Source organism: Leptinotarsa decemlineata, unplaced genomic scaffold, assembly GCF_025532065.1.
Source record: "Leptinotarsa decemlineata unplaced genomic scaffold, Ldec_3_MD MMD2_tig00026328_RagTag_RagTag, whole genome shotgun sequence".
NCBI classification, from domain to species: domain Eukaryota; kingdom Metazoa; phylum Arthropoda; class Insecta; order Coleoptera; family Chrysomelidae; genus Leptinotarsa; species Leptinotarsa decemlineata.
In genome coordinates, this window is record NW_027412688.1 from 17,259,488 (window position 1) to 17,275,514 (window position 16,027).

The following is a 16,027-nucleotide window of genomic DNA, read 5'->3' on the forward strand; positions in this document are numbered from 1 at the left end:
GAAAAGTACGTGCTCCATTTCTGTTTAGTTCCAGGCAAAGACTAAACTTTTTCATAAAGACAAAACACAAGCACTACATAAGAAACCTTAACGCGCTCCAAGAGCGGTGCGAAAGTAGCAATTCACATTAGATTTGAGTCGCTGGAGATTAAATCTTATTGGAAAAATGTTCTCAGGAAATTTATTCACATGAATGCAGTTCTCCAAATGAAAGGGTTCTTGAACACTGAAGTTCGAGGTGTACTGAGTTGAACCTCGAAACGATGAGCAGTCGCAGTCAGTGCGAATTGTTGATATGTACCACTCTTGGTGGCATCAATTGTGTTAAGTCACTTGAACACTTTCCGTGAAGGTATCTATAGAAGAAAGAAAAATCTCCAATATTTCTTCGATGTTCCAGACTATCAAGGTTGCAAGTGATGTTCGCGTCTCCAATCAGGCGGATGGATCTTTTCTGCATGGAAACCAGCAGCGCCAGGGTATGCTTAGGGGCGGAGCTCCATACATGAGAACAATACTCCAAAAAAAGTATGATCTGAGCTTCATAAAGTATCAAAAGTTGCTGAAATGTTTATAGTTTTCTGGTTCGGAACAGTGTTCCAAGCTTTTGAGAAGCTGCAGCAGCCATAGCTAAGTGAATTATTTTACTGAAAATTACCATACCTTTTTTTATGAAAAATGAGAATTAATTAAAGCTTCGTATGTTTTTATGGCACTTTTACTTGTAACTAACGTTATTGCAGTTTCGTCCTACAAGGACATTTTCAAACGAATACAATAAACTAAAGTAACTGACAATGTTCACCCTAGTAAATCTATACAACTAGAGTAAGTAATAACAGACGGTCCTTAATGACTTCATTACCTGAATTTTGTTTACCTGTAATATAGTGCGTGGTTGCATTCCAAATAATAGTTTTAAAGGGACGAATCATTTTTACTTAGTCTGCAGGATCTTTTACGTTCAGCATACCGTTTTTAGAAATTTCAGCCACATTGTCCAACATGAACACAATTGCACTCCGGACACTTAAGCTCATAAACTCCAGATTTCTCCATCTTGTCCTCTTTATCTTTGGCATTAAAAAGGAAATTAGAAAACCTGGCAAGTGACCTGAACGCCACCTCCACATTATCTTTTTTTACGAAAATATATTAAAGTCACATATATATACATATATATATATATATATATATGTATATATATATATATATATATATATATATATATATATATATATATATATATATATATATATATATATAAAAATAATAAATTCTACAAAAAGGATTTGAAGCTTTATATCTTCTATTAATTATCTGCGAGCGCTCTCGACAGCTGGTAGTACTGTCATCTTCTGGCACTCCTTAAACGCAGTTTAAGGAGTGCCAGAAGATATATATATATATATATATATATATATATATATATATATATATATATATATATATATATATATAATATATATATATATAATATGTATATGGTGGAGGGTGAGTTATATCAAAATATATCAAACACAAATTACAGTTTTCTTAACAACTATTTTTACAAAATAATTTCAATTCTTTTCTATTACTACTTGAATGCTTCGCTTCTGCCCACGTTACTCCTCTTTTTTTCAGTATGTGCTCTATTGTCTTATCCCATGTTTGCCTATTATTTCATGAAAAAAGGCCAATTTCGTTTTCTATTTCGATTATTTTCAAAAACGACGGAAAGAATACAGTGAAGCTTAATTCATATACGGTAAAACAAACAAATCGTACTGCATACCATTTTATTTATATTTACCAGAATCATACAAATCGTGTATGGGGCACAAAATCCTCTTCTGAGGAAACGGTTGACCTTCTGCGTGTACTTTTTCTTTAGCAATAATATCCTTTTCGGGGATAATTTTAGAGTCTTCTTCCGAAACATTAGGAACTGTTATATTTTGCGGTGGATTATCACTATCATCGATGGGTATCAATTTGTTTAAATTTTTCCTAGGATCAAGACTATGTTTTTCCTGATGTACTCGATTTCTCCTACATTTTTTAATTTCCTTGGCCGCCTCGGTTCCATTTAACGAGTCTGCCATTTTTCTGTTGATGTATTTCGGCATGTCCCATGTACCTTCGATAATGAAAACATCACATATTTGAAAAGTATTAATAATGAAAATTGATTGGGAAAAATATGAAAAATAAAGAATATTAACAGAATATTTCACAGAATTCATTTACTTTTGCTGTTTGGGCAAAAGCGATAAGTCACATTTCTCAGATAAATAGTCAACATAGATCTTTTTGATCGATATCTTACTATATCAAGGTGGAATTAACTCGTATCCTGTACCATGAACGTTCTCTGAATAGTTCGAAAACGTACTCCAAAATTATGAAGCTCGTATTTCAATAAGTTTCAAAATTATGCTCAAACCAAAATGTGTTCAAATCTTCAACCTTTTTTAGAGTAGAGTTATACTCTATTACAATGTTTCCCAAACTTTTTTGTCTGGAGATTCACCTTCATTGTGGATTTTTTTTCACCAACCACATAATAAATAATATCAAGTATAATTATCATTACTAATAATATTTTTATTATTATTTTTGTGAAAATACACTATTGAGGAATAGACCTCTGAAATAAAATGGTGAAGATATAATTGAAGATAAAATACATTACGAAAAAGGGCTTTCAATTCAGAATATTAAAACTAAACAAATACAAAAAAAGAAAAAATTAGAATTATGTAATTGATGTGATTTACAAAAGATTCTATATCTGGGTTGAAAGTTGAAAGCTTTAAACGCAGGTCCTTTTCACACTGAGCCTATTTCTATATTTTTAAATAAATCAAAGTGAAGAATGTCCTCTCACATAAATATGTGGTTGAAAACCCCATCAGCTCTATTAAGGCTATTTTTGAAAGAACCGGATACTCTCACCTAGACTTTATCCAAAATGGGAACAACAACTCAAAAGTATCAAGTATTTTTAATCTGTTTCCGCGACCCACCTAAATTGCTCCAGCGACCCACTAGTGTGTCGCGACCCATAGTTTGGGAACCACTGATCTATGACACATACAGAATTCAACAAGACCATTTGGTAAACTCTGCAGCGCCATATTTTGTAATTTATTTTATAGTCAGAGTCAACGGGACACGTCCAAGTTTATACCAAGGAAACTATTTTTGGTATACGATGTATCTTCTTGATTTCATCCCCCCACGACCCTTGACTCTTGAATGACTCACCTAATACTTTTTTGAATAGGAAATACCCAGTGGAAATATGATTTTGTTTTCGTTTTGCATCTTTATGGATACGTTCTCGAGAAATGATGTACCTGACTCTATTCTTCCTACATAACTAGTTTTGGTTTGCAGATTCTACATGTTCTTTTCAAAGAAAATTACAGAACAAACATTCTCTTCACACTCTACCATCTATCCAACTTGAATAGAAAAGGTAAAATATTAAGGACCGATAAGACAATATCATTGTCGATGTAGGAAGTGCGTACTAGCAATTGTTTACATATTGCAGGACAGATTTGGTCAATTTTTATTGTCAGAACAATAGATGCGAATGACATCAGATGAAAAAATATCTGCAGACTGGGTCGATACCAAAAACATTCAGTTCGCAATAAGGGGTTGAGATGTAGTTAACACTTTTGTGAGAATGGTTGCTATCATATAATATTTGTATATTAAAATAGTGATGATGCTAATGATGCTAATTAAGATGACTTCGACCAAGGCGTACTATTCTGTAATTTTTTTTATTTTCAAGGAGAAAACACAAGCACTACAGGAAAACCCTTAAGGCGCTGTCTGACTGGTGGCTGTGTGAAAGTGGCGATTCACATTGGATTTGTATCGCTGGAGATTAAATCCATTTGGAAAAACGTTCTTAGGAAGTTCGCTCCATATAAACGCAGTTCTCCAGATGAAAGAGTTCTTGAACAGTGAAGTTCGAGGTGAACTAAGTCTAACCTCAAAACGATGAGCAACATCTCCCGTGAAAATATCTATAGGAGTGAGACAAATTTCCAACCTTTCGTCGATGTTCCAGGCTATTGAGGTTGCACGTGATGTTCGCGTCTCCACTCAGATGGATGGCTCTTTTCTGGATGGAATCCAGCAACTTCAGGGTATGTTTGGAGGCAGAGCTCCATACATGAGAACAATACTCCAAAGAAGATCTGATTTGAGCTTTATAAAGCATCAAAAGTTGCTGAGGTGTGCACCTTTTTCTGGTTCGGAACAGTGTTCCAAGCTTTTGAGAAGCAACCTTTGCAATTCCAGCGACATGATTGTGCCAAGACATATTGGTGTTCGTTTTAACCCCCACCTAACTTATAGAAGCAGAAAGCGGAATTGTCTAACCCGACATTATTATATCCGGTTCGGAGACATTGGAGAAAGTCGATGCCTGGGTTTTTGTGGCATTAAATTGCACCTGGTTACTTTTACCCCAATTCGAAATCACTTCTAGATCCTCATTGAGATTTGCAACCTCCTGCTGCCGGTGAAGATGTGCCTCCGTAGCTGATGTCCTGAAATCCAAATGGAATGACGAGACAGGTGTGCTATCGTAAGCAAAGAAATATATTGGATTCTTGGTGCCTGTAAATATTTTAGCGACATGATGAATTAGAATAGAAATTTGATGTACAATATCTCTTTCACTATTTTTTTTTCATTTTGATGATGACGCAAATAGACACAATTGTTGGTACTCGAGCGATATAAATACTCGTTCCTTTCGGAAACCACGTATGCAGTAACCTGAAAAAATCAATGTGCAAGCAAGGTCATATTATTGGGGTATTTAATCAATGGTAATCTGAACGGTTAAAATTATTCAAAACGTTTTACAATGAAATAAACTCCAAGATAACTGATATACCATGAAAAGATGAATATTACTGTAAATTTTTTCTAACACCAAACCGTTATTTTAACACATCGACACGTGTTTTGATAACCAAGTGATAACCTTCAAAAGGAAAATCAAACAGGTTATTCAATCTTCCTCTTGAAGATGATCACTTGGTGATCAAAACACGTGTCGAGGTGTTAAAATAACGGTTTGGTGTTGGGAACAAACTCCAATAATATTTATTACTACACCAAAGAAATTAAACAGTGCATCACAAGTACTATATAAAGATGACAACTTTACACAAAACGAATTGATGTTTCATCAAGAAGGGTCACCTCTGCACAATGTTGTCCTCTTTAGCTTATTTTTGAGCGAAGACTTTCCTAGGCGGCGAATTGGCCGGAATTAATGAGAATGTGTTGATAACGAAAATAAACGTTGGGTAATGAAGATTGATTGTATATCTGTGATATGATTATTATGTAATATAGTCAGCTTCAATATTCAATAATTCATCCATAAAAATGAAAACAACAGAGTCGTATAGTGGATCAAAACACTCCACAAAGTATCGACCCCTTTTGCTATTTGAAAAAGATGAGGTGGCTGAATAGAGTAGAGGAATGTTAATAATAAGATATTTTATGCCATATAGCTTTCTTTATATAAACCTAGAAATGTGTCTCACATAACAACATAAGAAACAACAAATTTACAGAGAATAAGGAGGTAAACTGTTTTCAATGAGGGACGCTCTATATTTCTTCACAGTTTTTCAATATCTGATAGTTTCGGAAAAATGGGAAGTATAGAAAGCGAAATAAAATGAGTACTTCTTTGATTATATGTTTATAGATTTAAATTCAAAATAATGACTTCTCTATTTTGAATTTACGATTTTGATATCGAAATTTCGACTTTCAACTAGAAATTTCGACTTCATTAAATAGAAATGTCTGGAATTGAGTCGATTATTCTAGATTGAAGTCAAAATTTCGAAGAAAAAGTGGAATTTTCGAGTTACAAGTTCGAATTTCTTTCCTCCGTCTGCACGTCGGTAACTCAAAAACATCCGGTTCAATGTTAATTCTCTTTTCTGCTAATTCAGCGTTAGTAAACCGTTTTGATAGCATTGAAGGAAAAGTATGTGTATACACAGACATTAACCTAAATTCAGATAGAATTAGTTGCTAGAGATCCTCCTTTAGTGACCAATAATCAACATAACTTTCAGGTTTCTGCAGTTTTGTCCTATAAGGACATTTTCAAACCAATACAATTGTACTGTATTAGTCTGAAAAATGTGATGATAGATGTTTAAGCAGATCACTCAAGCGTAAAACAACTGTGCGATAGGTAACAGAGGAACTGCTTTTGAAACGGTGACCTGAATGTTTTCCACTCGCGAATTTTTGTATAAATTCGAACATGAGGGGCGTCAAAATCAGAAGTGGCCACGCGGAGCCAATATTTTTGTGAGTTGTATTTTCATCCTCTTAAAAAGAGTTGAAAACGTTTTGTAATTCCGTACCTGAGGCTTCAGAGTATTATGATAACCATCATTATAGTGTTATGATGATTTTCTTGGATTGCATTTCAGTTTTAATTTACTAGTCATTTAATTGTGTTACTATCCAGTGAATTAATAAAAAAATGTCTTAAGTCTCATGCCCGACTTTTCGTCAGGCAACGGTAGACATTATCGAAGGCTGGGAGACAACGGACGAAGTGCTCGGGTTGTTTTCACGTCAGTATCTGCTGTGAGAACAGTTCTTCGGAAGAAGAAAGATGAAATTCGGCTAAATACGTATCAGACTGGTATATCATAATACCGTGAATTGAAAAACTTACCAAAAACATGTCTACTCATTTTTCGCTCATACTCTTGAAGGTGTACTCACCTGAAATGAAAAAAAGAATATATAAGATGGATGAAAATTTTGTAAGTATAAAGAGAGTACAAAAATTGACACCACTGAAATCTGTCCAAACTTCAAAGCCTTACTAATTTTATAGTATAGAAGGTATTTTTAGTGTTACAGTATGAATTTTTCCACTATGACACTTTGCCAATACGTAGTCTATTTTCTTTTTTCCTGAACCACAATATATGAATTTTTCAGTATTCGGTTGGCAGTATTTTCATCAGTACGGTGGGTATTTTGCGATTTTTTTGCAATTATTTCCAACTTAAACGATAATTGTTATGGAGGACGACGTAAGTGAAAGAGGAACAGCATATACTGTTGGTGTAATGGAAACAACCGGGCGACCGGACACTAAGAATGACCTTATGCAAAAAATCTCTGTTATTCATGATCGAATAATTTTATTGGAAAAATGGCAACAAAGATTTGGATGCACCATTCAAAACAATGATTCGAAGTATTGGTGAAGCCGTTGAAGAGTTATCTTTTTCATATTTTTTACAATTTTTATATTAGCTTCACCTGTATGTATGTATGTATGATTGTTTGTATGCATGTTTGTGTGTAACTCTTGAGATCGGGATCTGTATTGACAGAATTATCGGCATTATTGCTTGATCTATTCGCGGGCAGATAGCGCTGTTCGTAACCTAATTGATATTTCTTGATCTATTCCCAGGCAGATGGCGCTGTACGTAACTATCAATTATTGCTTGATCTATTTGCGAACAGATGACGCTGTACGTAACTATCTGTTATTGCAATCAAATCAAAATGTACTTTATTGTTGAAGATGAAATCTCATTTACAAAGTGTTACTATTCTAAGAAATATAAGACATACAACTTAAAAGATATTGTCGAAGATAAAATATTATTGTCAAAGTGTTATTATTTTAAAGAATATAAGTTATACAAATTGAAAGTAATATTTGAACATTTGGTGATTTCAGCATTTTGGGGTGAAAAGGTGGTCAGAAAGTGATAATATATATGCTACATATTGAAATAAATAATAATAATAATAATAATGAATATTCTCATGCAACACATGAATGTAAGTATGAGAATATAAAAACTATAAAGCATAAAAATATAAAAGTTAATGGATAGAAACATGTTTTAAGAATTGTTAGCAAAATTTTGTACTACAGATGAAATATTTAAATATTTTCAATTACCCGTGATTCAGTACAGAAAATAGATTTGAACGAAACGGAAAATACATTTTAAAATCTAATTCGATTATTTGAAAGCAAACCAGAATAAGGATTTCAACAATGAAAACTTTATCGTAAATTGTACACCTAAAAAATTCAGTTACTTAAATATTTAAAAAAATCGAAAAATTATAATTAAGGTGCTTGACATACATATCAAATCAAAAAATTGATTTGAAAAATAAAATTATTCACTGAAAAAATATTTTTAGTCTATTAATATTTTAATGAAATTTCAAATCAAAACATCAAGACTGAATTGTTTTTTGAAATTATTACTGCAAATTTTCTCTTTACTTCGAAACAAATTTTACAAGTCCGCCCTCTGTTGTAGACCTACTGCATTTCATTATTACTATAGAAGTTAAGACCTCAAACCAATGCTCAAACTTCATTATGTTGTTTGAGAGGAATTTTACGCCGTCTTCGTGCGCCGTCTGTTGAAGATTTATAATACTAGAACTTAAAAAAAAAGTATTTTTGACAATAAATCGGACAAAAAGGTGAAAAATAAATATAGTTTGAAAAAACTGAAAAACACGCTTTTGAAGAAAATCGAACTAAAAAGTTAAAAATAATTTTTTTGAAATAAGCTTAAAACAATAACGAACGGAAAATACAAGTATTATTGTGAAGCACACGTCGCTTTTTTCACAATAATACTAGTATTTTTCGTTCGTTATTGTTTTAAACTATATTTATTTCTCAAGATCTCGACTTATTGAAATATTTGGATTTTGCACTTCAGTAAATATTCCAAAATTTGAGAATACCTTGGAATATAGAGAATAGCATTACTGTGAGAAACCAACTAAATATTAGATATCATAATATACACCAGGTAACATAACAAGTATATTGATAGGAAATTAAAACCGATAAAAAATAAAACAATATTTCGTAAATAGTCCCCCCTCCTAACTTCGAAACGTGACTAGATTTCAACGTCGGTAATAGAGACGTTAGTGCTGCACTATTCATCGCAAAGGTACGCTATCATCTTTTTTCAATTAGAAAGAAGGGTTTTGTGTTACCTCGTTTGATATTCTAATTCTCTATCCAAGACTTTCTGTATTTTTAGAATTCGCATTAGCTCTTCCTGAATAATTGGCAGTATTATATAGGTTTCGTGATAAAAAGATAAATATAATTTCAAAGCTCACTCAGTTCATTTCAATGAATGTTCAAAATATTTTCAACTCACTCTCTGACGATGATGAAGTCTGTTTACGAATGAAATGTTCCTGATAACACAACACTTTTTCTATTGACCAGTTCAAAAAACCACTGCAGTTGTGTATCGTACCCTTGAATGCCACGTATCGCTTCAAAAACATGTAGAGGCGTCATATCAGTTGATCTAGTGGGTTCTTCTGAGATAATATCTCTTCCTATCTACCGATTTATATAGTGAACAAACTCAAATGAGTTTTCAACTGACGGAACGTCACAGCAAGATGAGATAACTCTCCATTATACTAGTCTAGTTCGAAACTGAGTAGATGACAAATATCCACACCCTTGGATACGTAAAAATGATGTGTTAGAATGACCCGCTAGATTACCTGAAATGACGCACTTATATTTTTTGTGGGGATTCGTGAAATATAAAGTATACAACCATAGTCTATTTCAGACCTCATGGTTGGAATGAAAGGTGCTCCTAATGAAATTAATCTGGAAACATTCTATAATGTAAGAAATTTGTGAGGAAATGAATGAGTAACATTTCAAACATTCATTGGAATGAACTAGAGTGAGGTCTGAATACATTTTTTCTTCAAATTATGATATTTATCGATTGTTCGCAAAACGAATAGATAGAAAACTGCTATTTGCTTTGGAAGATCTGAATCGATTTTCACACATGAAATAGTAGATAGAGAATTGAAATATTCATCAAACGAGGTATCACAAGATCACTCGTTTAATGAAAAAAAAAAAAAAACGTTGGTAGCGAGTGATGCAACACTATCATCTCCCTTACCGAAAAGTACTGAAATGATATTCTTTTAGGTGAATTTTCTCCGATATTAATAATGATAATAATAATAATAATGTATTTTGTTGATGGTTCCATACAATTACAACCAATCAAATGGCAGGATTCAATATTTGCGTATGATAAATCATCGCAGAGATTGCTCTTCCATCCAACCGTAAGAACAAAAGAAAAAGAGAGAAAAACCAAAAAAAAACACTATGCTATCGAGAACAATGCAACAAGTATATACAGCGAAATTGAAATACAAGGATATACAGATAGTGTACGTCAGTTCTAAAGGATATTTTTTCAAAAAGATAGGAGGGTTTTTTGTTTTAAGGAGTTTTCGAAAAAATGTTACAGAATGAAATGTTCGTTTGGATTCCATATTCAGCCAACCAACATCCCCGAACAAACGGGAAATGTGTTCTCATTTCCTCGTACCCGTAATGAGCCTAATGCATGCATTCTGGAGCTTTTGGATTCTAAAACTGTCACTCTTCAAAATTCCCGGACCCTACACCACGTCTGATGTATTACCCCGTTTTAAATACAAGAGGAGGGGCTATTCACATCCGCACTGTATAAAAGCTCTAAGTTAGTTGTCAGATATAGTTTAAGTCATCATCTGATGATGCTGATTTGGTTATAAAAACGAGCGTCGGGAAAAAGTGGTGCAAGAAAAATGTTTTCAGAGGTTCCAATTCTACTTATCTGAAAACGCTTTGAGATAAAGTATAATAGGGTACTTTCGATATTGGTATTAGATAATGGCTCCAAGCAGTTACTCATATAAATTTGAATATGATTTTGAGAGTGTCCATGTCCACTGATATCTTGAAAATCAGGCCAAAGTCAGTAGTTAGAAGTGATAATATCGGGGAAAAGGTGAAAAAGAATAGCCCGAAAATGGGAGATTCTTAGAAACAACTTAGGTCATATTGAAAAAAATGTTGGTTCGATTTTGCTTACTGATTTCTGAAACCGATATATCCCCATAGACAATATTTGCATGAATGTAAAGGATACGCTTTATGATTCATTAGTTTTATCACATTTCAACCACTACGATGTTCAAATTACATTACCAATAAATGATCCCCATGGATTTCCTTGTGGTCGGGTAACTCCAGGCAGAAGATGTCCTCTTGAATTCGCAATAATTCTGGTTTGGCCAAATCTCTGAAAAGCTTTGTCACAATAAAACTTTGGAACTTCCCAGTTTCTGAGAGACGTTGGTTTGTAAGCTGCCTCATATTGGAATGCCGAGTAGTGTCGTGACATTTTCAAGATTCAAAATGGTTATGATGCCATACTTTTTCGATAGTAAGTACCCCAGTGACACATCCTTAACGTGCCTTGACAGATGTTCAATGTCACTAGACATTTAAACATTTTCGTTGATCAGTGAAAAAGCGACACCATGAAAAAACTCCTGACTAATTATGACAGTATAAAATTAACATGAAAATTGATAAGGAGTATGATCCGCAAATAACTTGTAGATCATAATAGTAGGCACTAAATTCTCAGGAATATTATTGCATTGGAAAAAAACCAGTTGTGGAGGTTGTAATTTCATCATTATTTTTCATCTGATTAGTATAATTTTCGTACGTTACTGCAAGAGACAGATTAAGGCGAATACGTCAGTCATTTCTGAGAATTTTGTGAATAAAATTTTGGAATTATAGTATAACTGGTACTCACCAAATTTTTTGAAATTGGTTACCTGTAATACTATAAATTAGTGGTTACTATCGTTGCTCATCATCACGAATAATAACATTAGTGGATGACCATTGACCATCCAATATTTGCCGTGATCGAAATGTAACCACTTCTTCAGCATACTGACAGAGACGGTTAGTTTTCGACTGCATGACCAAGACTTTGGTTACTTTCGTACCATACCCTGGATTTAAATCACTTTGTGAACAGAATGGCAAATGTGTTTTCATTCTTCAACAAAAGCCCATGTGAATTTATTGGAGCCAAATATGATCTTACTAAAAATTATTTTTTTTAATATACAAAAGCCTATACTTCAAAAAAGGAAAATGTCGAGTCTCATTTCAGAAGAACATTGGGAAAATTTTCACAAAAACTAAATTGATCAAGAAGTGGTATGAAATTCTCAGGTTTGTCGTTAGAAGATCGGCTCATAGTCGAATAAATGCATCCATGTGAACATGTTGAACATCTACAAGTTGTATAATTACATGTTGATAGACCATCTGATCTCTTCCTTAAAAAAAAATCGGAAATAGTCATGGAAATCTTCCATTTAGCAAATATGTAGTACCAGATCAGTTGCAGTCTTTCTCGTGAAGGGTACAGATTAGGGTTGGCTATCATGCATAAACTTAGAGAGCAAGCACATTTCTGATCTATATCAGAAATCCTTGTTGACTCCTATATAAAATGACTATGACCGTTATTCATTGCAAAAACATAGGCTCTGCAAACTTCTTCATAATATTAACCAGCTGTTATTATCGAAATTGAGTTTCAATTCATGAGATGTTTGATTGTGGGACACTTGGGGTCGATATAATGTATAAATATAGTTATATTACCTCTGTGGAGTTTTCAAACACATGATATTGAAGTCTTGAGGTTCCTTTTTTTTTCGTTGGGTTGTTTTCAATTTGAAAATCCATTCGGTATTATATGAGTTTATCACGTTCACAGACGTGGCAAAAATACTCTGTTTTATAATAAGTCATTATCATGTTACTCCATTATCAAAAGAGTGGAAATTATTCTTTTTTCAACAACAATGAATATGAAAATCGGGTGTCTTCTGGAAAACTTGTTGTTATTTAGAAAATCGTCACAATTATTACTAAGCTGTCACAACACCAAACAAAAGTTGAATGAATGGGTGAGTATTTTTTAAATTTCCTCTTTTCTTCCTTCTCTTCCTGGTTATTTTACAGGCGATATACTTCGACTAAACTCTACCCAATTCGACCCAACTCTAACAACTATCGTAGAGAACGACACTATGAATAATGAACTGAAAATAATTGTCCAATATGAACAGCAAAATGTGCGTGATTATTTGAGTAACACGTTTCATAGATTCTGGATATGACGAAAGGGTGCAATTGAGTAACACGGCATTGCAACTGACACATTGAAAAATCTGGCGGAGAGGAATCATTGATGTCTTATGTGACTGTTTTGAAATAAGGTGGGCAATAGTTTGAACATTCACTTGCCTAATGAAATCGGTTCTGAAGAAATATTTCATCAATTTTTTGATTTTTGAATTTTTCGTCACACGTATTCATAATAATTCCACATTTTCATATTTTCTAAGAAAGCGAACTGGTCTTTAAATATTGAACATCAATGTATATAGCGAATGAAAATTCTTTTTATATGAGGTCTCACTTGACGCGTATTCCCATTTGAAAACATTTGGAAATTACTAAAAGTTCTTTTCCATATTGTAATGCCTTGCGGTTTGTTTTCAATGGTGCTGCCCGGGAATGAAATGATTGGTATTCGAAATAAACCTTTCTTGTTTTAAGTAAATGCCGAGATTACTATTTATTCTCAACAGTGTCAATACGAGTATACGCGCGATAAGATATTTTCACAGTATAGTATTTTGACGTAATACTTCGGTCTGACAATTACTTAATAAATTTGGGAGTCAGTTTCTAATGATATTCTTACTTAATAATTCCAAAGAAATGTCTGATGTTGTAACTGGTACTCCCTTAACTAACTGAATTTTACAGTGAGAAGTATGAAATTTAGAAGATATTCTACAATGCGAAACGTGTTGTTACGATCACTTCGAAGAAATCAATTTTTAGTAAAATAGACAATAAAATGAGAAAAATTTTCCACATTAACTTATATAAGTGTAACCGTATTTTCCATAGCCTACCATGATTGATATCCATTTAAATGAACATTTCTGAATATTCGTCAGAGAATTTCGTCTCGTCTTGATATCCAAAGGAATTGAAAGACGTGACAAGTGGGATAGAAGAAAGATGTCGAGAGCGTTATCCGCTAACTGAGAAGAAAAATGGGATGTTAAATGGCATGGAAATACTTCAGAGTCCCTATAAAAGCACTAATTTTACGTGTGAAAACAAAAAATTAACTACTTGGTAAAACGATTGAAAAAAACTTGTTCATTTTGAGGAATGAAAGCTTTCTCAGAAAGTTTAAAATATTCTCCCAATTATAAACTTTTTTTTTCAACCAGGAAAAATGCTTTTTCTTACGTTCACTCATAACTTTTTTCGAATACTGAAACCAACCACTAGTATTCAAATAACATTTCATTTCAGTGGACAGTTTACAAAACAGCAACAACCGTAACTCTCTGCAATAAAATAGCTTTCCATACGTATAAAAATGTATATCTACGTATAAAAACGCATGATGAAGGTATTGTATAGGGAAACAAGTATTGCAGACTTTGTGAACTGTCCAGTAAAAGTCTCGCAATGAAGTGTTACTTGAAGAATACGTTATGGATTTTCGAATATCGTCCATTTCCATCACAAACCAACTAGGCAATAACATTTTGCATTTCATCTGGTAGTACTTCCTACCGGTTTCAAAGATAATGATTGCGGAGATGACCTGAAATGTCCGACCGAAAGTTCGGTTTCGGTCGAGTTTCGTCATAAAAACGGCTTTCGGTTTAGTTTCGGTTTCGACGACAAACCTGCCGAAACTACGACCGAAACCGAAACTGCGTTGAGAAGTTCTCGCGCAGTGATCGGTCATGTTCGACGCGTTGAATTTCATACAAACGACGAAGATATTTTGCCGCGTCCACGTGCCTAATCATGTCGTGACTTACTTTGTGATTTACTTTGTTTATTACATAAATATTAAGTATACCTATTGTGATATGATACAACTTGAATAAGTAATTGTATGTTTAATATTTTTGAAAAACAATTAATAATATTCAAAAAAAGAATATATACCTACTCAAATAAACACCTCACCTATTTTAGGCATTTTTAAGGTGCAATTAATATTTTTTCCTGAATAAGAGGTTGTTATGTTGATTATCAATAAGTAAAAATGTCGAAGACTGCATAACGTTGTGATTTAAAGATAAAAAAATAAAGACTGGCTGATGATAATAAAGTTTTCTTTATTTTTCCCTCAAGACATAATCCTTGTAAGGAAGTTTCGGTTTCGGCCGAAACTGAGGCCGTTGCCGAAATTCGATTTTGGTTTCGGTTTCGGTCGTAAAAACCAGTTTCGGTCGGACACTAATGACCTGAAAAATATCTATTTTGTTTTTATCTTCAAAAATATAGTCAACCACGTCTGACTCCACAAAATAAATACCAATACCAAATATTGTCATTATGAATTACGTGTAAGATGATATCGTGATGCGAATGATGAATGCTTTAGGGGAAAGTGAAGGAAACTATCTTCCATCTTGCATCTAGCATATACAAATGTAGGTTTCCAGAAACAAGATAATTACAAGAAAGTGAATTTTATAGTCTGAAAATGGAATTTGTGATGGATTTTGAAAGTGTCAATTACGAGAAGTTTGAACGTACATGTCTAGTGACGAATCATGAAAATACATTTCAAATATCTCCTCACCTAATTGATAATCCACGTATAAAACTGGTAACCTGAGCAGACTAGCGTGCTTAGAATGACAAGAGCAAGCAAGTTTCCATCTTTATTACATGCACCTGTTGCAAGAGTTAAGACAACGAGTTAAGAAAAGTGTACGAGTTTGCCGATGGCGCTTAAAAAAAAGAGAAAATGATTTTTTCGATTTCTGATGAAGTGACATTTCATAAAAACGGAACTGTGAATTAGTACCGCATGCATGAATCATCAACAGCGTTGGTCACTAAATATTTAGGGTCGTATTATTGGTCCGTATTAATTCGATGGCATGTCACTGGAAGGAAATACGTCAGATTAATTTGACATGGGCTTTTAAATTTATTGAAGATGTTCCATATGAAACAAAACTCGAATGTGAC

General features: G+C 33.3%; 2 protein-coding genes across 6 annotated transcripts in view; both read right to left on the bottom strand.

Moving 5' to 3' along the window:
- Positions 1-16,027, bottom strand: part of oaf (BRICHOS-like domain-containing protein out at first) — a 421,903-nt gene that overhangs the window by 121,523 nt on the left and 284,353 nt on the right. The window lies entirely within an intron of this gene.
- LOC111511118 (uncharacterized) lies at positions 1,768-11,796 on the bottom strand. 4 transcript variants are annotated; one of them, XM_074182421.1, is made up of 3 exons: positions 11,730-11,796; positions 6,740-6,789; positions 1,768-2,122 (listed from the first exon to the last, which is right to left on the bottom strand). In XM_074182421.1, the coding sequence occupies exons 2-3, from the start codon at positions 6,756-6,758 to the stop codon at positions 1,782-1,784; spliced, it is 360 nt and encodes a 119-aa protein (XP_074038522.1). In that variant the 5' UTR covers positions 6,759-6,789; positions 11,730-11,796; the 3' UTR covers positions 1,768-1,781. The 4 variants fall into 4 exon arrangements, 3 of the variants coding, with proteins under 3 accessions (XP_074038522.1, XP_074038521.1, XP_074038523.1); XM_074182420.1 differs by lacking the exon at positions 11,730-11,796 and adding an exon at positions 11,108-11,502; XM_074182422.1 differs by lacking the exon at positions 11,730-11,796 and adding an exon at positions 9,240-9,257.